The sequence below is a fragment of the Prionailurus viverrinus genome, unplaced genomic scaffold (assembly GCF_022837055.1).
Source record: "Prionailurus viverrinus isolate Anna unplaced genomic scaffold, UM_Priviv_1.0 scaffold_50, whole genome shotgun sequence".
In the NCBI taxonomy this organism is placed as follows: Eukaryota; Metazoa; Chordata; class Mammalia; order Carnivora; family Felidae; genus Prionailurus; species Prionailurus viverrinus.
In genome coordinates, this window is record NW_025927613.1 from 2160310 (window position 1) to 2180231 (window position 19922).

At 55.6% G+C, this 19922-nt stretch overlaps 1 protein-coding gene across 3 annotated transcripts; it reads right to left on the reverse strand.

Moving 5' to 3' along the window:
- Positions 1–6270: 6270 nt before the first annotated feature.
- Positions 6271–17034, reverse strand: ADAMTSL4 (ADAMTS like 4). 3 transcript variants are annotated; one of them, XM_047847941.1, is made up of 18 exons: positions 16906–17034; positions 14338–14442; positions 14095–14152; positions 13463–13815; positions 12567–13242; positions 12216–12318; positions 11364–11500; positions 10797–11001; positions 10392–10564; positions 10127–10238; positions 9838–10023; positions 9513–9642; positions 8967–9171; positions 8446–8622; positions 7949–8155; positions 7656–7835; positions 7239–7383; positions 6271–7086 (listed from the first exon to the last, which is right to left on the reverse strand). In XM_047847941.1, the coding sequence occupies exons 2-18, from the start codon at positions 14355–14357 to the stop codon at positions 6950–6952; spliced, it is 3204 nt and encodes a 1067-aa protein (XP_047703897.1). In that variant the 5' UTR covers positions 14358–14442; positions 16906–17034; the 3' UTR covers positions 6271–6949. The 3 variants fall into 3 exon arrangements, with proteins under 3 accessions (XP_047703897.1, XP_047703898.1, XP_047703899.1); XM_047847942.1 differs by lacking the exon at positions 16906–17034 and adding an exon at positions 16547–16565; XM_047847943.1 differs by lacking the exon at positions 16906–17034 and having other exon boundaries at positions 13463–13552; positions 14338–14398.
- Positions 17035–19922: the final 2888 nt, after the last annotated feature.

Genomic DNA, 19922 nt, shown 5'->3' on the forward strand with positions numbered 1-19922 from the left:
ACTTTGCCTTCCTATTTCCTGTTCAAGGATTACTTTCTGTTTAGTAAGAAGTTTAGGAAGAACGTTTCAACTGTGCAATGAGCTGGGACATTTAATGAGCTCTAGGCAGCCAGATGTTTGTTGAGTCTCTTCATCCATTACATGTCAGTGAACTACTTGCTATTTACCTTGCACTGTTGGATGCTGGAATTATAAAGAGAATTCTTTCCCTCAAATTCCGTCAGAAAAAAAAAAAAAACTAGGGAAAAGGGTGTCTGCCTGGCTTAGTCAGTGGAGCATGCGACTCTTAATCTCAGGGTTGTGAGTTCAAGCCCCACATTGGGCATGGAGCCTACTTAAGAAAAAAGGAACAGTGGGAAGACACATGGCAACTAATGGTAGATCTTTGATTGGACCCTTGGTGAAAAAAGCTCTAGTGTGCACAATTAGGGAAATGTTAATATGGGCAGTATGTTAAATGGTACTGTATCATGTTACATTTCTTGAGTGTATTGTAGTATAGTTATATAAGAGAATGTTCTCAGGCTGAAGAGTTGAATGTATCACAAAACCATATAATGAGAAAGCAATTGTGCCAAGATGGCTTACAGGCTTACAATCTAGTAGGAGTGATAACTATGGATGAAAATAATTAGAGTACATTTCATGAAGTGCTATGATAAAAAGATAAAGGGTGGAACAAAGCAGGGTGACCACTTCTGGAAGCAGATGGTCAAGGGTTCAAAAGAAACATTTGAGGTTGAACCTTAAAGAATGAGTAGGAAACAAACATGCACAGAAGCATGGAGTTGGGAAAGAACTTCCAGGAGTGCAGGGGGAGGGTGGGGAGGTTTAGGTCATTTTTTTTCTTCTCATTTCCTCCCCTGCCTGCCTTCCCCTTCATCATACGTAGCCACTGAATGTATCTCTTCAGTTTCTTCCATTTGTGGCCTTATATAAAAATAACAAGGGGAGCCTGGGTGGCTCAGCCCAACTCTTGATTTCAGCTCAGGTCATGAACTCACAGTCCTGGAATTGAGCCCTGCATCAGGCTCCACTCTGAGCACGGATCCTGCTTGGGATTCTCCCTCTCTCTGCATCTCCCTGGCTTGTGCATGTGCTCTCGCGTGTGCTCACTCTCTAAAAATAAATAACATTTAAAAAGATAGAAAATCCCTGGTGGAGGAAAAAAAAAAAAGATGTGTCTTTTGTCTTAAAAGTCTGAATTTGGTGTAAATGACACACAGCTGGGTGGATCGTGTTTATTTGGGAAGCAGAGAAGATAGACCCCATTGATTGTTTTCCCGTCACATCAGTGGTGGCCCTGAATACACTCGGTCTCGGATTATAGCCGTCCCTGGATCTTGGTGTAGGAGCTGGCTTCGGCAGACCTGCTTTGAATCCAGCTGTTTTGAATAAAGTCGTCTTCAGAACCTCACCTGGGGTAACTCCCTCGCCAGCCATCTGTCCTTTACCCACCTAGGTTCACACAACCAGGCAAAGGAACCAATTTTTCCAAGTCAGACCCAAGAGTGCTGTGCACTCTAGAGAACAGACTTTTAATAAAGGACAGCCTCCCAAAGCTATTTAACGGGACCCCAAGGTACTGAATGGTGGCTCCACTCTTCCTAATCCCGTTCCCGTGGGAGACTTGATTACAGCTATTCCCATCCTGGTTAAAAAACCAGTTTGCTCTAACTGCCCAGTCTTCCCCACAGGCTGCATTCTTGCCCATGAGCTCATTGTTTTGGCTTCACTGCCTGTATAAATCCGCAGCCAGTGCCAGAGGTCTTAGCCTGGGCCCCCTAACTAGCTGGGGCTGCATTCCATTCAGAATTTCACCACCCCCACTTGGTTTTCTTCCCGCCCTCATGTGGTCACATGTGTGTGTTTATTCAAGTTAGCCTGGGACAAGGTGTGCTGGGAAAGCCAGCCAAGGAAGCAGACAAGGAAAAGAATGTTTAACTGTTAGGTTTCATCCTGGATTAGATGACTTTTCCACTTTGTTTTGATTAAGAAATGTCTTCAGTTCTGTGCCCCCCCCCCAAAAAAAGGTTAATTTCTTGTCTAGTACGGGGAGCTGGTTTCAAAAAATTTGCTACCCATTTGAGTCCCCCCCCCTACTTGGCTGAGCTGTCTCTCAGGTGTTGAGACTTCAGAGAGAGGTAGGGGTTTCACCTGGGAAACGCCTTGGAGGTTTCTGTGCTCAGATCTTTCATGAATCCCCACCCTCAGCTCACACCTCCACTCCTGGAGCAGTTCCTACCCACCGTCTGTCCTTGTTGGGAATGGTGGCCAGGAGGGACAGCTGGGCTGCTGTAAAGAGCAGCTATTAGGTTTCGCTGCTTTGTTACTGAAATTTCCTCAGAGGATGGCTTGTTTATTTCCTGAGACCCTGAAAGCCCAGATCTAAGGCAAGGTGGGCCCACCCAGGCTGATGGGCTTTGGGAAGGGCATTTCTCTTATGTGGTCAAGTTTTGAATTAATGTTGTATGCGTAGCAGTATACTCCTTTCCTCTAACCCTCTCTTCATCTCAGAAAACAAAAAACAAAACTGCAGACTGAGGTTGTGGGAGGTGACATTTCTTCATTTCTCAGAAATCCCTCATCAGGCAAAGTAGAGAAACAGAAATAGGGAAATAACTTCATGTCGAAATGAGGTTGTGTGGTGTGTGTGTGTGTGTGTGTGTGTGTTTTGAAATGAGGTGGCTTGTTTTCAGTTTTAAGGAACAACAGCTTTGGAAGAGCTTGGTAATAGTGGAGAGGAAAGACAGGCAAGGCACGGAAAAGTACGGCATGCACATTCTAACCCCAACCTGAGAGCCTGAAGTTGAATCCATTCCTCCTCTAACTACTGAGGTTCTTTCCCAGGCCACTCCAGCAGCTCTCTGGTGCTGCCTGAGAAAATGCTCTGGTCCATCTGCTTCCTTCTGCACCTCCCCTTCAGCTCATGTGGCTGGTTGTTTCACTAGGATCTGCCTGCCATGCAGGCAGTCCTTGTTTTGGACTACTCTTGCACATTCCTCCCTCAAATTCTACCTTCAGACCTCAACCCTGAAACACCACCTAGAGTTTCCCCAGTCTCCAGGGTCAAGGAGCCCAAAGTCAGAGTCAGAACTTGTGCTGTCTAGTTTGAAGTTAACGCAACCTGTTTATTGCTCTCAGTCGACTCAGACTTAGGTACTTTCCTGAGGCTTTCTACTTCCTGTGGAAGAGTCCCCCCCCCCCCAACCCCCACCCTTTCAAGCTAACACCTCTTCATCACCTGCCTGTGACAAATATGCCCCCTCTGCTCTAACTTTCCCACCCAGCTGCCTCCCAGCACCTGAGATGGTGGTTTTGAGCGATGTTGGGAGGAGGGTAGGAATGTGGGAACCTCCAGCCCCACCACTCACGCCCAAACTACAATCTCTGATTCTGGTTTGATTCTCTGTAGTGCAAGGAGAGGGGAAGTCTCCCTGATTCAGCTTACTCTGCTGGGGGAGCATGTTAAGTTAAAATGAAGTCTCTATCTGTAAAACTAGGCAGAAGGGGAGAGGGAGACATTAAAGAGGATCTGGTCGGAGAGAATTTGGAGGGGAGTTTCTCCTGGCATGTTGTTCCCACTCTATCCCTCCGCCCTCCCACTGTCTAGACCCTCCAACCATATTTCTGCTCTCGAGGACTCCTGAGAGAGGGAGCCTCAAGGCTGAGACACTCATGCCATGCCGGGAGGCCAGCCAGTGGACCCTGTGCTCTGTCTCACTCCTAGTTAGCAGGCACTGAAGCTGCTGGGGTGAGGAGTATGGGTCTCCACAGACTCACCCCTGCAGCTGTGAGCACCTGCTTGCAAGGAGGCCCAGAGGGGTGGGGAAGTCTAGGAGATAAATTTAGTCTGAAGGCTGCAGCTTGATTGGGTTGGGTAGTTACCCTGGGGAAGCTAAGTTGGGGGAGGGGAGAGGAATTCTGACCTAACTGAACTGAGACCTCATAAGTTCACCCCCTCCTTCCCCCCTGCCACACACACACTGAGAAATGAGGAGCCCTGGGCAAGACACTGGCTGGCCTCTGCATGCTTGCTCTCTCTTGTGCATATCAAGATTGTTCCTATAACCACCCCACCCCCACCTCAATTCTCAGGGGTCCAGTTCCTCTGAGTCCTTCCCTAAATTCCCCCCAGTGCACCAAGCCTAGAGGCCCCTCTACCACATCTCTCTGGCCTTGGCTTGCAGCTTCCTCTCTCCCAAGTCCCTCTAGAGGGTTTCAGAGGTCAACAGAGAGGTGTCTGGCCACACTACTACCCTCTATGGGACCAGGAAAAAGGGTTGCTCAGGGTCAAATTCCCCTTCCTGAAAGCTTCCATGTTGACCCCATACTGACTTCAGTGACCCGAGGAAAGAATCCTTAGGGGCTGCACTGAATCCTACTTAGCTTTCAGATGAAATGGGAGGAGCCCCTGGGTGGCTTATTTGGTAGAGGGTCTGACTCTTGGTTTTGGCTCAGGTCATGCTCTCAGGGTCGTGGGATCAAGCCCAGTGTCAGGCTCTGGGCTGAGTATGGAGCCTGCTTGAGATTCTCTCTTTCCCCACCAGCTCACACTCTTTCTCTCTAAAATAAAATGAAAGGGGACAGGGGGAAACCCCCAAACAAAAGCCCATATCCTGAGAAGTCAGAGGCTGGTCGCTGTGAGGGAGGTCAGGGGCAACCAGAAAGAGCAAGGAGGTGCAGAAGTCGGGGGAACCCTAAGAGGGGCTGTGGCTGCATTGCCCACCTGTGATTGGTTCTCAGGCTCAGGCCAAACTCCAAACCTGCCCAGCAACAGCCCTGAGAGGCCCTAAAAGGGAGGGGAACTTCAGGGAAGTCAGCTGAGCTGGGGCCACCGCCCAGGCTGCAGCTTCCAGGAATCGCTGGGAGGGCCCCTGCTACTCACTGTCACCCCTCCCTCCATGTTAGGACTCCGCCTTCAGCTCTCAGTATCCACCCGGCTGGCTCAGGCCCCACTTCCCTAGTCCCCCCCATCTCTGATCCCCTCACAGGTTCACTACAGAGAGGAACATGTCTGACACCTCCTCTTGAGGCTCAGGGTCTTCAGAGACATTGACATCGGGCTTGCCTTGTACCCTCTTTCCTCACTCGTTCCCTTTGGGCTAGTTTCATTTTCCTTTCCCTCACTCCCTTGGCCTCCTTCCTCACCTACTGTCCTCCCAAGAAGTTGCCCAAGGTCTTCCTTCTCAGCCACTTCCAACCCAGGGAGAGTCTAAGTCCCAAGGCAGCAGTATGACACCAGGGAGCTGCTAGAGAAGTCCTGGTATCCTTCATGAGATTTTGATGTGTTCAGGAAACAGCAGAGTTCAGTTGTTTCCGCAGGCCTTTATTAACGGTCTTACTTGGCCAGACTTGAGGTACAGGGATGGGAGGAGGGAGGCCTCTAATGCGGATGAATCTGTTTCTGTTGCACTGCATCCCCCTTCCTCTCCTAGGCACAGGGACCCCCTGGAAGTGTAGCTTCCGGAAGTGGAGACCTGCACTCAGACCTCAGAATTGCCGGGGTCAGGGAAAGGATCTGTATTATATGTAAAAGGCTGCTCACTCACACACCACCTCTAGCAAGCTATTTACCTTGAGAGATGACAAGGGGCGAAGGAGGGAGGGAGACAAGCGTGATACATCTCTGAAGAATGTGTCTTTGGCAGGACATCCAGTACTGACTTGGCTCCGCCCTCAACCCCGCCCTCAACCCCTAGAGCCAGGCCAGGCTCCTCCTCCTCCAGCCGTTTCCGCTGAGGGAAGGGGGAGGGGCATAAATCAATTTATTTACCCCTACCCTAGCAAAAGCAATAATAAACCAAGATCCTAATAGAGAAATAAATGAGTGATAGCAGAAAAGACGGGGGAGGCAGGCAGGGCCAAAAAAAGAGAACGGGAAAAACAAAACAAAAAAAACCCTTTAAAGCCAGCTGCCATTGACAGCAGGGCTACTAGATTCCAAGAGATTTTATAGAAAGACTCGGCCTACTGAGAAACCCACCATAGGCCCTGCAGTTTCTCCTCAGCTCTGGAAGCAAGCTTCCAACTCTTTACCTAAAGCGGGAGAAGCGGTGACCTCTAGTGGCCAGTGACCAACCTGCAGGGCCTAGGTTGGCCAGGATCCTCTCCCATGATTGGGGCTCACTCATTGGCCTTTCTGGGCCCAGACTCTCCGCCTGGGCTCTAGGCGCTGTTCCCCTTCCCACCCCTCATTCTGACCTCACACTGCTTGTCTAGGTGGCCCAAGTCGCTGGGTTCCCATCAGGACAATAAAGAAACTCTTTCTCATTTGTCATAATCATCTTTAATAAAAAATAAATTAGTTCTGGGGTGGGAATCATTTTAGGAGGTGGGGAGCGGGAGCAGGGGCTAGGGTGTCTTGTTCTAGCCTTTCTTTTTTCCATCTTCTGCCCAGCTGGTCCCTGCTCTGGGGAGGTAGTCTCTCTTTCTGGGGCAAAGCAGGATTGGCAGTGGCTGACCCTCATCCCTAGCTGATTATGAAAGGTAGGGATAGAGAGACTAAGTATGGGGGGAGGGGTTGGAGGACAAATGGGTGGTTTAGAAGATGTGAGGCCTGAACATGAGAACTGAAGTGCAGGGCACAAAGTTGGGGTTGGAGAGGCCAGTCGCCAGGCAGTCTGGATTACTAAGGAGCTCTCAGCCTAGAAAAGTCTCAGGGAAACAGGCATGGTCCCTCCCCATTCGTCTTCAGTTTAACCTCTTTTTTTGAGAATACATGTGTGTGAGCACACACATCCACGCGGACCCAGATACACACGTGGGGCCTATGTGCACACAGGCCCAGCCACACACACATCGTGATGGTTATCTTGCCGCCCGCAACCACCCTAGGGGACATCCCTGGTGAGACTAGGGCAGGCTGGAGAGCCAGAGGATATAGAGTGGGCTGATGGGTGGGTGACTGATGGTGGAAACCATGAGGAGAGGGTCTCTTGGACTCATTTCAGGCGGGCTCTGGGGGAGAACGCTCCAGGACATGGGCGCAAGAGCGGCAACAGGTGGCTGTGTAGTAGGGATAGACGCAGAGACGGGCCTGTACCACCAGGGGGCAATGTGGAGAGCTGTCCTTGCACTGATCATCTGGGGACAGAGGAGGCCAGGGGGCACAAGACAGTCACCCAGACCCTTCCATTTGGAGGTGCAGTGCCCACTCCCACTGGTCCTTTCTCATCTCCCCCACACTTCAGTTAAGTCCAGTGTATTGGGGTTAGGGGGAAAAAGGGGCTCTTTACCGGGGCGCTGGCTGCAGGGCTGGCTGTTACAGGGTCGTTTCCTGGATGGCCGCAGGTGAGAAGGGCATCGGACGCTGAGGGTCTGGTTGGCGGTCAAGCACTGGACCTCCCTTGTCTGCACACCCCCCTGGCAGGAGCGAGAACACTGGGGAGACCCCGACTATCAAATCAGACCTTTGCTGTGACCTAGGCTCTTCCTGAACCCCACCACCTTCCCTGAAAGTAGTATGGGGGGTGGGGGCTCTCCTGGAACACTGTGAAATCCTACATGGACGGGTCCCCCACGTCTATAGGGAGTAAGACAATGGTAAACCATCGCAGCTGGCCTCATCCTGGGACGCAGTGGGGATACCATAAGAGGAGCCCCCCTTTCCCTGGAAGTCCATGCAGAGCAGGGTGAGGGAGCCAGGCACTCACCGGACTCCAGGGCGTGGAAAACCACCGGTCCTGGCAGTCCTGCCCCTGACAGGGCTGCAGGGCAGGAGGCCTGGGCAGGTGGGAACAGTTGCTGGGAGAAGTCACGTTGAACTCAGTACCCAGTTTGGACACACAAATTATGTCTCTACGCTGTGTGCCAGAGCCACACTCCGAGGAACACTGATACACAGGAAAGGGAGGGTGTGCAAGGGGCAGAAAGAACAGGGATCACTCCCACCGGCCCACAGGGAATCCCACCAATGGGCACCCCCCCTCCCAGGCTCTTGGCTCACCTCAGCCCAGGGCCCCGTGTACCAGCACCAAGTCATCTCACAGGGTCCTAAGCTGCAGGCACGCATGTCAGGGGGACGGCTTCCGGGCGCACAGCTCTGCTCACTGGTCCCTGCTCCTGATTCCTCCTGGCCCGCCCCATGGGCCTCCCCGCTCCCCAGGCAAACCACAGACCTTCGCTGGATTCCTGTGCCACACTCGGCTGAGCACTGTTGAGAAGGTGATGGGTGGGGGAGGAGGAGAGGTGAGGGTGGTGTGTCCTGGATCCCCAGAGTTAGGGAGTGCCCAGGGTACCAGCCAGATAAGCGGAACCTGTGCTGGGAATCCAGGACCCTAATGTGAGCTTTGCTCACTTAGCTCTGAGTTTCTGGCATCAGCAGCATCTAGCACACAGTAGGGCTACTGACGTGTACTATGCGTACTGACATGTGTTGGAAAGAAGGGTCCTGGGTGTGGGGCACCAGGGACGTGGGGCTTGGATAAGGGGTGTAGGGCCCACCTTGGAGCTCCAGTCGCTGTGGAACCAGGCTGTAGTACAGGGCCCCATGTCACAGGCCTCTCTGCTGGAGGGCCGTGGAGGGCCTGATGCACACTCCCTCTCGCTCACTTCATCACCATTGTTTCCCACACAACGAACTTGCCGACTCCTCTGGCCACGCCCACACCGCACAGAGCACTGAGGGCAAGAGAGCATCCCAGAGCCTGGACCCCCAGGCTTCCTCCCTAGCCTCCAGCTCCAGGTCTGTGGCCTGGGAACAAGGACCTGCCTTTCGTCCCTAACTGGGCAGTTACATGGCTTTATGCGCAGAGGGGCAGGCTGAGCAGGTGGCTCTGGGCTGGAACCCCTGGTTCAGTGTCTTATCTGCTTTATAGATGGGGGTCTCACAAGAGATCTTGTCAGTCAAAAAGCTTCTGCTGATTAAAAAAAAAAAAAATGGAAAAACCACTGCTCTAACTCACTGGTGCCTTTCATCTAGGGTCCTTCCCATTCTGGCAGCCTCCTGACCCAGTCCCACTCACCTGGCTCCAGGGGGAACGAACCTCCCAATGGCCACAGAGGCGTAGCTGACAGGGCTGGGTGATGTTGGGCCGGGGGAGATGTCTGCAGCGCTCCGGAGGCACGGAGGAGCCACCCCCCCCAAACTCCTGCCGGCAGCGCAGCTGACGGTGCTGGGTGCCAGGGCCACAGGAGCGGCTGCAGGATGTCCATTCGCCAGCCTCCCAGCTGTGGGCGTGGTGGGGCAGGGGAGAGGCAGAGACGCAGAGGAAGAAAACAGAGACACAGAGATGCGTGGGGCTGCCATATGTGGGGCAAGGGATGATGGGCTTGGGGTGGGGAGGCCCTGCAGAGAAGGAGCATCTTCAGAACCTGGAATCTGAGTTCCCTTGTGGGGCTCAGGCTGCCGGGGTTTTCTTACTATCTGGGGAATGTAAACCTTTCTACTGACATGCTGTCTGTCTGCAGCCAGGAGACCTTGGGTACTGGGCCCAGAATGCAGGTGGGATCCTGAGCAGGGACGGCTGCTGTGTTTTAGGACCCTAGCCCTCCCTGGGGGTCATACTCACTATGGAGGGCACGGGGGACCGTGGCAGGGCTCCAGGGGGTCTGGGGGCCTGGCTCCCATGGCACAGCTGTGTTCATCCAGTTCCTCCCCTGACTCACGAGAAATGCAGAGGAAAATGGGGCGCCAAACACCTGAAAGGGATGAGAAGGAAACCAGGGGAGGCAGTCTGGCTCAGAGCCCAGCGTCAGTGGGGCCCCAGGCACTGGAATCTGACTTGGCACAGAGTCAAGGTGTGGACCCACACTCCTGAGTGTGGGATCAGGCGTGCCAAGTCAGGGATCTGGGCTGCGGGTGCCCAGAATCCAGGCTGGTACACAAAGTCTCACCTTTCCCACAGGATGCTGAGCACTCCGAGTGTCCCACTCGTTTCCAGTATCCAGTCGGAGACCCCAGGGGGGTCCTGGGATGGGGTGGAGCGCGCATCTGGGGGATCCGCACCTGACGCTGGAGAGTGCCTGGGGTCCGCGCAGGGCGGGGCGCCAAAGCGGGTGGGGGCTCTACCCTCAAAATCTCTATGCAAGGACAGTGGAGTAGACGAATCAAATGCACCCCACTGCCTCCAGACTCCCCTTTCAGTCCCTCCCTGCCTCCCAGGTCTGGGGAGCAGAGTCTTACCCTGCTGGAGGTGGGGGAGGTGGGGCTCTGGGGTGGTGCTCTCAAGATCTGGAGGAGGTGAAGAGATAACATACTGATAAAAAATGCCTGGGTTTTCCTCCTGAAAGATCACCTGGGAAGAGAAAGAGAAGGTAATGAATTGTTTGGGGAAGCAAGAAGGGCATACCACTCGCCTTCCCTCCATCTTGAGACCCACAGCTTTGCCCTCAGAGGGAAAGCCTCCCACCACCCCCCAGCAGTCCAGCTTCCTGGGCCCCAAGCTCACGTAGACATCCACAGGCTGGGTAGTGGGCCCTTTGGCTGACAGACTCTCCCCCTTGCCCTCCTCTCGAGAAGGACGGTTGTACAGGAAGACAGTCCCACTGGCCGTGTAGGACCCAGGGGGATCCACAGCCCAGTTTCCATTGATGATGGACTGGCCCCCAGGGCCTCGAAGGGCTGGAGATTGGAGATCAGGACACCAGATCAGTCGTGATGTCCTTCTCCTAGCACTCCCTAAGCCATGCAGAGCCCCAGATGCCCCCATTCTCTCGCTCTCTCCACAGGGCAAGGAGGCCCCGACTTCTCTCTGCTTGGCCCATTTGCTGTGTTCAGAGCAGGCGTAGAGGGCTGAACCAGGAGACCAGGAATGGAATGGAGACCCAAGACTCAGGAAATCCAGAGAACTCACCAAGGTAGTTGGAGCTGGGCCGGAGCTGGGCGATCTGGAGCTGGGAGGCTCCAGCAGGAATCGACAGGATCTTCTGATAGCCCAGAGGGCCCCCCCGGTCAGTGAGGTTTCCTGAGATGAGGCGGCAGGTGGAATCATCACCCCCACAGACCCCACAGCCATCTGGACGCCTGCCAGAGCCGAGGATCCCATCACAGCCGGGGCTCTGGGGGAGAGTGAGGCAGGGGCCGCTTGAGACGAGATACCACCGCACCCCAGCCTCATCCTCTTCGGACTCTCCAGCTTGCCCTGCACCTTGATCTTTACTGCAAGTGAGAATGTGTTTCTCTGCCAGCCCACCAGCCCCAGCCAGCCTCCACCGAAGTGTGTATATGCCTGAGGGGGTCCTTCCTACAGTTCACCTCCTGGTTCTGTTCTCACTTCCAGCTGGGCAGGGAAGAACTTTCCTCTGTGCAATCTCAGCCTAGGGTTTTGTTTCTGTGATGATGACTAAGGAGACTGTGTGTGCATGCCTATGTGTGTGTGTGCATGCGTGTGCACACACACAGACACACCATCCTCCCTCACCAGACAGCGTCCGGCCACACAGATGTCTAGGGCTCCAGGCTGACACAGGGTCCCATCCTGGACCTTTTCGGTATGACGGACATAGAAGCGGAAGCCACGAGGACGGCAGTTCAACTCACAGCGTTGGGAGCCCTGAACTAAGAAACAGGGTAGAAGGGTGGTTAGCTGAGGTCCCTGGCGAGAGGCCAGCTGGCAAAGGTCCCCAATAGCTATAGGGCATCCTGAGGTTGACTACGTCACTAGGATGAAGGGAATATGACAACTGTATTTTCTCAAAGGTTCCTTTGAGGGTCACACAAAAGTTGAGTCAGATCAGTTGAGGTCACGGAGACCAGTGAAGAGGCTGTGAATTGTGAGAGAGAAGATACTTGAAACCTATGATCACGCAAGCTCACAAAGGGGTTTCTTGGCATCAAGCCGACACAGGCCTAAAATCAAGTGGATGGGAACTTGGGAACAGGTGGTCTACAGCAGCCAGGGCCCACGGTGCACCACGCCCTGCTGTCTCCCTGACCGTGCCCCTCTCATGTCGACCCCACCTCCTGGGATGGACTTCCCAGAGGAGGCCAGCCAGAAGGTGCCTCTGGACACTCCCCCTCCCAGCCTGATCCCTCTGCTGATGATCCCATCGTCATCTGACAGCTGCGTCCTGTCTGGAAACCCACTCCCCTTTCTGTGCCTGTGCTGTCTCTTCACCCTGGCCCTGGCCCTGGGAAATAAAAGAAAATATTTCACAAAAGGGAAATACAAGGGCCTCCAGAGGAGATCTAGAGGGGCTGGGTGTCTCCCTCTTCCTGCCATCCCCCAATCTTAAGCCAGTTCAGCTTCCCCAGGGGGGGCTACAAACCTCACCTTCTGTGAAGGGCTCCCATTGGTACAGCTGGCCCATGAACTCCTGGGAGTCAAAGGCTGAACACTGCAGGGCCCGGGGGTCTGGATGCTCAGGGGGGCAGGGCTGAGGTGGGGGGGATACAGAGGAGTCAAAGCTGGGGAGGAAAATGGGGGTGTGGGTCAGGGCTGGATCTGGGGGTGTGGGAGGGAAGGTCGGGTCTGTGGAAGAGCTCCGAGGCCCCTACCCTGAGGAGGTCAGATGCCAAGGCCCTTCTCCCTCAGGTCCCAATCTGACAAGCCGAAGCCCCAGACTCAGGGTCAGGGGAGCAGAATTGCAAGTCTGGGGAGGGGATGGTCTGAGGAAGAACTCACCGCTTGGCTGCAGGCTCTCAGCTGCTCACTCTCCCCAGAACATCTTGGGACAGGGCTACTGGGAGCAAAGAGGCTCCAGAGGGAACTGGAGTGGGGACCAGCACTCAGCAGAGGCAACCAGCCATCTGGGTAGTGAGGGGCAGGCTCCATGAGGGACCCTTGAAGATTCCCCCCAGGACTCCAGTGCTCCTGGCTCTGGTGACCTCTGCCCCGAGGGGCAGAAAGGAAAGGATTAGGGTGCCTGTCTGGCACCTGGAGACTGGCCCGACCCTGGGAATTTGGCATTCTTGGCTGAGGGGGCATGTGGAAAGAGCTACTGTCCCCTGGGGAGGGGATGGACAAGAGGATGTCTGTGCCAGAGGCTCTGGGGTGGGGCCGTGTGGGGGCAGGCCTGGTTCTAGAAGGCCCCTCTGTCTGACCAGCATGGGGGCTTCCGGGCTCTGCTGGGGGGGACAGGGGGCGGGAAGACGGTTCTGTAGGAGGGAGCTGAGCTTGAGCTGTGTGGTTTGTGGAAGATGGCTCTGTTCTTGGAGTCAGGGATGAAAGAACTGAGGTGTGGGGGAGCTCGGATCTGCGCAGCCTCCGGGGGTGCCTGCGGTTCCGATGGAGTGGCAAAGCAAAGGGCACTTTCCCGTAACCAAACATTCCCGGCTTGATGGGGTCTCGAACTCGGGATCTGAGAAGGTGTAGCAGACACGCGGTCACAGCTCGGGCCAGCTCCGTCCGACCCGGCCTCTTCCCCGGCCCGCCCCCGCCCCCCCCTCCCCCCCTCCTCCCGGCGTCTACTTTGAGAGCGCCAAAGATAAGCCTCTGCCACGCATCCTTTACTCCCGGTCCCTCAGTCCCAAGCCCCGCCCCTGACCCAAGTCCCACCCTTCCCTGGATCCCAGCCTCACCTCCGAGCTGCTGGAATCTCCTGGGCCTCTGCTCTCCCTAACTGGGAAGCAGGACCTCGAAAGGGGCCACCTCTTCCCCGAGGCTGTGGCCTGTACAGGGGGAGGGTTTCTCGGGAAGTCTGGGGTCTGGAGCCCTGACCCTGGGGGAGCAGGGCTTCTGGGTGTCTTGGGGGCCGGGGTGGGAAGGGCAGGCCCTGGTGTTGAGCTGTAGGGAGCTGACAGGTCCGACTCCTGCGCTGCACCCCAACTCCACAGGGCTGGGAGCAAGAGGCCCACTGGTCCCAAGGACCCCAGATGCCCTCAGGGCCCTGGCCCTCCTCAGGGGGTGTCTGAATAGAGTGTCCAGACAACACCTATGTGGACAAAAAGGTCAGACAAAGTTAGAAGGATTTTCGGGTAACTGTGCAGAGTATCCACTCCAGTGCCTGAGGGCTGGGGCTGTTGTTACTGGCCTGAGGGCACATTCGGTAGCACAGGTGAGACTTGATGTTATTTGGCAAAGAGTTAGTGAGCTGGGGGGTGGGAGGGAGGCTGGGAGGGCAAATGGGAAAGGGGCCATCACTCCAAGGCCTGTAGGAGTGGGGTGGAAGATAGGAAGGGGGCAGGGTCCCAGCCTCTGGTGCCTGGCTTACCTCCTGATCCAGGCAGAGCTCAGGGAGGGACAGAAGCAGCATCAGGCACAACTGGGACCTGCAAACCGGCCAGAGGAGGTGTCACAACACCCCCCCCCCCCCAAGCAGGCTCCCCGCATCCTGATGCCAGCTTCTCAGAAAGCAGAAGTCACTCATCACTTGCCCCCGCCCCGCCCAGAAGTGGCCTATCCGTCACTTTCAGGAGCAGAGCCGCCCCCGCAGCCGGCAGCCCCACAAGCTTACCTGCCCGCCCACTTCTCCATCGCTCCTCCCTTGAAGCCCCAGGCCGGGAGAGGGGACCGGAAGTAAACACGCTACTCCGGCATCTGAGCGTGCAGGGGGCGCGCTCTGCGGGGACAGAAGCCCGGTGGTTACCTCTCCAGTCTCCAGAGAGCTGGGGTTGGCAGGGATGGCTCCTCAGGACATCGAATAAGGATGGAGGTTCGGGGGGGGGGGGGGCGTCCCACCCTTTTCTGACACTAAGGGTGAGAGCGGGAAGGAATGCTGCCCCTTCCCGCCTGCCGAGACTGGAGGGTGGGGGTCTGACCTCAGCCTCCCGACTGTGGCCCAGTCCCCTCCCCTCAGCCTGCAGGAACTCCTCAGCCCCTCCCCCATCCCAACCAGGGGCTGTTTCCAGGCCAGCTCAGGCCACACAGGCCACACAGGCGCGCACATCTCCCCTAAGATGATTTTCTTCTGGTCCCACCTCCCGCCCTCCCAGGGGTCCCAGACGGTTGAGGAGGGAGGCCTGGGCGAGGACATGCCAGATGCCGGCTCTGAGGAGGTGACAGGAGGCCGCTCTGGGCTTTCCATATCCTACCTGCCTCCCAGCATTTTCTTCCCTTTAAAACTAAGCTCCTTCTGGAGCCCCAGGCACATCTCTGCCTCAAACACTTTCTAGCCCAGGGATAAACTAAGTGGGCCAATGGTTTAATCTGTAGAGAAGCAGGTGATTTTCCCCTTGCGATGTAAGGGGACCCCTCCCTGTAACGAAGGCTCATTTCAGGTGCGACCATGATGGGCAGGGGGGGCCCCCGGGCAGGAGGGATGCAGCCAGAGGGGCCGTTGCTCCCCAGTCACACACCTCGCACTCTGAGGAGCCGGGAAGTCCTTCCTCAAGTCTAGCTTCCATTAGCAGGGAGATGGAGCTCCGAAACCTCCCCTGGTCTCAAAGCCACAGCTGCCCCACCCCTCCAGCCCCTAGCTCCCTCCCACGAGCCCTCCCCACCCCCACTCCTCAACCCGCTCTTAGTTCTGCTTTCCAGGAAAAAAAAAAATGTTTCTGTTGGATCTGAAAGGCACCCGGGAGAGGAATCCAAGGAGCTAATGCTGAGGTGGGCCAGCTCAGGGGCAGGAAAATGGCAGAGGGGAGGGCAGGAATGTGCTTGGGGGTAGCAACATTCAGCCCCACTCCCCTCCCTGAGACCCCAAGACGTGGAAATGTAAGGGAAGGTTTGCGGAGGACGAGCCTGAGTGCCCAGGGTCACCTCAGCTGCTTGGGGTTGGGAAGGGCTTGCTGATGGCTGCTCTCCCCACCACCCCCGGCTGGGCTGGCCACTGAGGTCACCAGCTCCACCCTGATGGGGGCGTAGGGGCTCCAGAGAAGGGCCAATGGTCCACCCAAGCCTTCAGCTCTCTGCCTGACTCTGTGCCTTGATGCTGAAGAGGAGAGATGGGGGTGTGATCACTGTCTGCCCCTTCTCTGCTGCTGGGCACCCACCCTTTCCACTCCCTCTCAGCCTCTGCTTCTCTCTGCTCCCCCCAGGGTCTGTATCTTGCTGTCTCTATGGGTCTACCCAGTACACATAATCCCATCCTGAGCTGGGTTTGGCTTGGGCAGTTCCCTGGAGAAGTGAGGGGTGGGGGTGGGGGTGACGTGAACTCCTGGAGCCCTGGCCAGGCCTGGCTCCCTCTCTGGAAAAGTCCTACCCCACCCCCTGCACAGCTGGGCAGGGGGCCGACACCCCCTCCGCTGCAGAAACAGACACACATTTGTGCTTCTCCCCCTTTGCATGTTCCTCATCTGGTGTGTCTCTCTGCCCAGGGTGAGGAAAGGAGAGGTCAGCAGTGGTCACCCTGGTGCCAGGCTGGAGACTGGTCTGGACAAACCTGGGCTCCTCCTGGCCACACCTCCACACTGGCCAGTGAGGATCAAGAAGGGGAGACCTGGGAAGGGCCACACCCTTCACCCCCAGAGGGACCCACTTCTGGGAAATGGGTCACTGCTGCAGGGGGTGGAACAGCATGTTTCAGGGCTGTCTGGAGACTCCCTAGCCTGGGTCAGAACTCTGTCCTCACTGTGCCAGCCTCTCCTGGGTCCTGGACGACCATTCCAACAGGTGTCCTTCCTTTCTAATCATCAGGCTGAGCTGGATCAGGGGCACCCGTCGGCATCCCTCCCAGGGTCCCCAGCCCCATCTCCAGAACTGGAGGGGGTGGCAGGGGCACACACCGTCCAGGAACACCCCTCCTGGAGGAGGAGAGCAGGGGACGCCAGCGCGTGCGGGGAGGTCCTGGGTATGTTTTCCAACTTCGCTCCGTGACTTCGTAGGAATTTTGGCTGATTTTCCGCCCGGGTGATGGGGCCAGAGTTCCACAGGATCAGAACGCCCTCCCCAGAAATTCGACCCCAGGGACTGGAAGATCTTCCGAGGCTACAGAGCTGGGGCTGGGGTCGCGGCTGGGGCGCGACCGCGGGGCACGGGGCGCGGGGGCGGGCGCTGGCGAGCGGGGCGGGGGCTCTAACGGGACCCGGGGAGAGAGGGCGGCCGGGGCCGGGGCTCCCGGGGCGGGGGAGGGGGAGGTCTGTACCTGCTCCGCGCGGCCCCAGCGGCCCGTTAACCCTTCTGCGCCCGGACGCTCCCTGGAGGCAGCCTCGCTCCGCGGCGGCCACTGCGGCCCCTGAGCCCGGCTCGGGACACTGCCGCCTCTGGCCGCGGCTCCGCCCCCGCGCCCGCCCCCGCCCGCCGGCGCCCCGCCCGCCACGCGCCCAGCCCGCGCCCCTCGGCGGCCCCCCGTCCCCGCGCGTCCAGGCCACCCACCCGGGGCGCGGGTGCTGACCGCCCCTGTGTGCTGGCGCCCGCCGACGGCTCAGGCGAAATCCGGGCCGTCCCTGCCCGCCCCGGAGGCAGCCGTCACTCCGGGCCCCGTCCCGGGGGGCCGCGCGCTGGGCTTGGCGGGGGGTAGGGGGGGGCCTCGGGACCCCGGCCGCCGGACCGTCCCTGCACGGGGGCGGCGGGAGCTGCCCTCGAGCGCGGTGGGCGAGCCCCGTGCGGGTGGGGGCTGCGCGCTGCGGCGCGGTGAGCCGTCAGCCGTCCCTGCCCTCTCCTCCATGCAGCCTTCCTGCCTGTCCCAGATTGGGCCGTGCCCTGTGTGGCTGGGAGAGCTCCGGGCCCTCTGTGAGCCTCGGTTTCTTCATCCGCAACATTTTACACACGGGGGCGTAGCAGAAGGAATGCGCTGACTCAGGAGTCAGGGGATCTGGGTTTGAATCTCAGCTCCTGGACATGCGGCTCTGTGGTCTTGGCCGCAGTTTCCCCACCGGTCATATGGGACTGATCTGATATATATGATAGGCCCGGAGATATGTCTGTCCATCCGTATCTGGAGGAATGCACCCCAAACGCGGAGTAAGCCACACCTGAGGAGGGGAAAAATAGGCTTTCGCTGTTTTGCTCTATATGCTTATATAGTGTTTGAATTTGTACCCAGAAGCGTTATCTGTGTTATTGGCGTAAATAAATAACATATACAAAATGTCTGACATAGAGTACTTAAGTGGTCACTATTAGTTTAAACATTTTATTTGCTATCTACTCATGAACCACAGCCATGTATTGTTAGGTCTACCCACTATTTTAAAGCTTTTTTTTTTTTTTCCATTGACTTGTCAATATTTTAAAACCAGATGTTTCATAACTTCTCTTGAAAAACAAAAACATAGAAATAAAAGCTCTAGCAACATTGTCCTGTGTCACCACAAAATCACGGGGTCTCAGGCGCTCCCACCTCATGTTTCTTGAGCACCTGTTTTTTCTTGGTGCCGACACAGAGGGCAGTCTGTGGCCTCAGGGAGTTGGGGCTAGTTGGACACAGCCAACCACCGGGAAGTAAGCACTGAACTCAACAGAAGCCAATGTTAATCTGGAAGAGATGAGGGAAGTGAAAATCTAAAAGCTTTTAAAATGTTAAGAATTGGGGCGCCTGGGTGGCCCTGGCGGTGAGCGTCCGACTTCAGCTCAGGTCATGATCTCGCTGTTCTTGAGTTCCGCCCCGCATCAGGCTATGTGCTGACAGCTCAGAGCCTGGAGCCTGCTTCTGATTCTGTGTCTCCCTCTCCCTCTGCTCCTGCCCCACTCACATTCTGTCTCTCTCTCAAAAATAAGTAAACATTAAAAAAAATTTTTTTTTAAATGTTAAGAACTGTTTCCTTATTTGGAGTTCAACATGTATGTTTTGTTTTTTCAATAAATCCTTAAGTTCTTTCCAGACAAGGACTATTTAAGCTACTTTGTATCATCTATATTTTTTCATACTTTGTGCTTTTTTTGTATTTGTAGGGTTAAATATTTGAATTGGAATGTTCTAGAACAGACAAATGAGTCCCAGATGCCCAGGCCTGCTCTCCCAACTTTTCCACCTAAGCCCAAAGGCCTACGGGCAGGTAGGTAAGCTGGCTGGGGACCAGAGGCCTCTGTGATTTTGTGGGGATTCAGGACAATGTTGCTAGAGCTTCTGTTTTTGTGTTTTCAGAAGTTGTATCCGGTTTTAAAATATTGACAAGTGACTAAAAAACAATCTCAAGACAGTAAGTATACCAGAGGTGCCTGGGTGGCTCAGTGGGTCTGACTCTTGGTCTTGGCTCAGGTCATGATCTCACAGTTTCGTGAGTTTGAGCCCCTCATCAGGCTCTGTGCTGAGCGGAGCCTGCTTGGGATTCTGTCTCTCCCTCTCTTTCTGCCCCTACCCCACTCATGCTGTCTCTCTCAAAATAAATAAATAAACTTTAAAAAAAAAAAAAAAGGCAGTAAGTACACTCCACAAAACCTATTGATCAGATTTGTCTACAAGCCTCAAGTTTGTGCCTCTCCTTAAAACATCCCTGGCATTGGGGCGCCTGGGTGGCTCAGTTGGTTAAATGTCTGACTTCGGCTTGACTTATGATCTCACAGTTTGTGCGTACAGCATCCAGCCCAGCATGGGGCTTTGCACTGACAGCTCAGAGCCACTTTGGATTCTGGGCCTCCCTCCCTCTCTCTCTCTGCCATTCCCCCACTGGTGCTTGTGCGCTCGCTCGCTCTCTCTCTCTCTCTCACACACACACACACACAAATAAATAAATAAACGTTAAACCAAACAAAACCATACTCAGTGTTGGTCTTGTGTCCCTAAAGAGCTTTCGAAGCTAATGGGTTAATGCTGCTGTCCCAGGAGGGCTGGTTTATCTAGGGACTGTTGGTAACAGACAGCCCTAACCCAGAGGCATATTTATAGCCCTGGGTTTGGAGGGGAAGCCCCTTTGCCCAGACCTCAGAGTACAATGCAGGTGATGAAACGCCCAGCCCACAGGGCCAAAGGAAGATATTTTAGGTCAGGGGACCTTTCAGTGACCCTGAGTGACATCCCATCAGCATTCATTTATTTAGGAGGAGGCAAGCTGCCAAACAGGAGGGTGCCACTGAGCCCAGCAGAGGGGGAAGGAGCCTGGGAGGAGGGAAAAGGTCTGCCTTTGACATTTGTAACTGCCATGAACTGAAGGTCAGAAATAGTCCCTTCCATTAAGAAGTGGCTGTGGATGAAAGAACTCATAAGATTTATCATTGTCACCT

What these genes read in the sequence shown, in the direction of transcription:
- ADAMTSL4 (XM_047847941.1), bottom strand. Translation starts at nt 14,357, where the DNA reads ATGGAGAAGTGGGCGGGCAG. An exon ending in GCCCAGCTCCAACTACCTTG is followed by an intron (nt 10,565 to 10,796) that starts GTGAGTTCTCTG and finishes TCCAATCTCCAG; the next exon opens with CCCTTCGAGGCCCTGGGGGC. An exon ending in GGTCCCCCGTGCCCTCCATA is followed by an intron (nt 9,172 to 9,512) that starts GTGAGTATGACC and finishes CCACGCCCACAG; the next exon opens with CTGGGAGGCTGGCGAATGGA.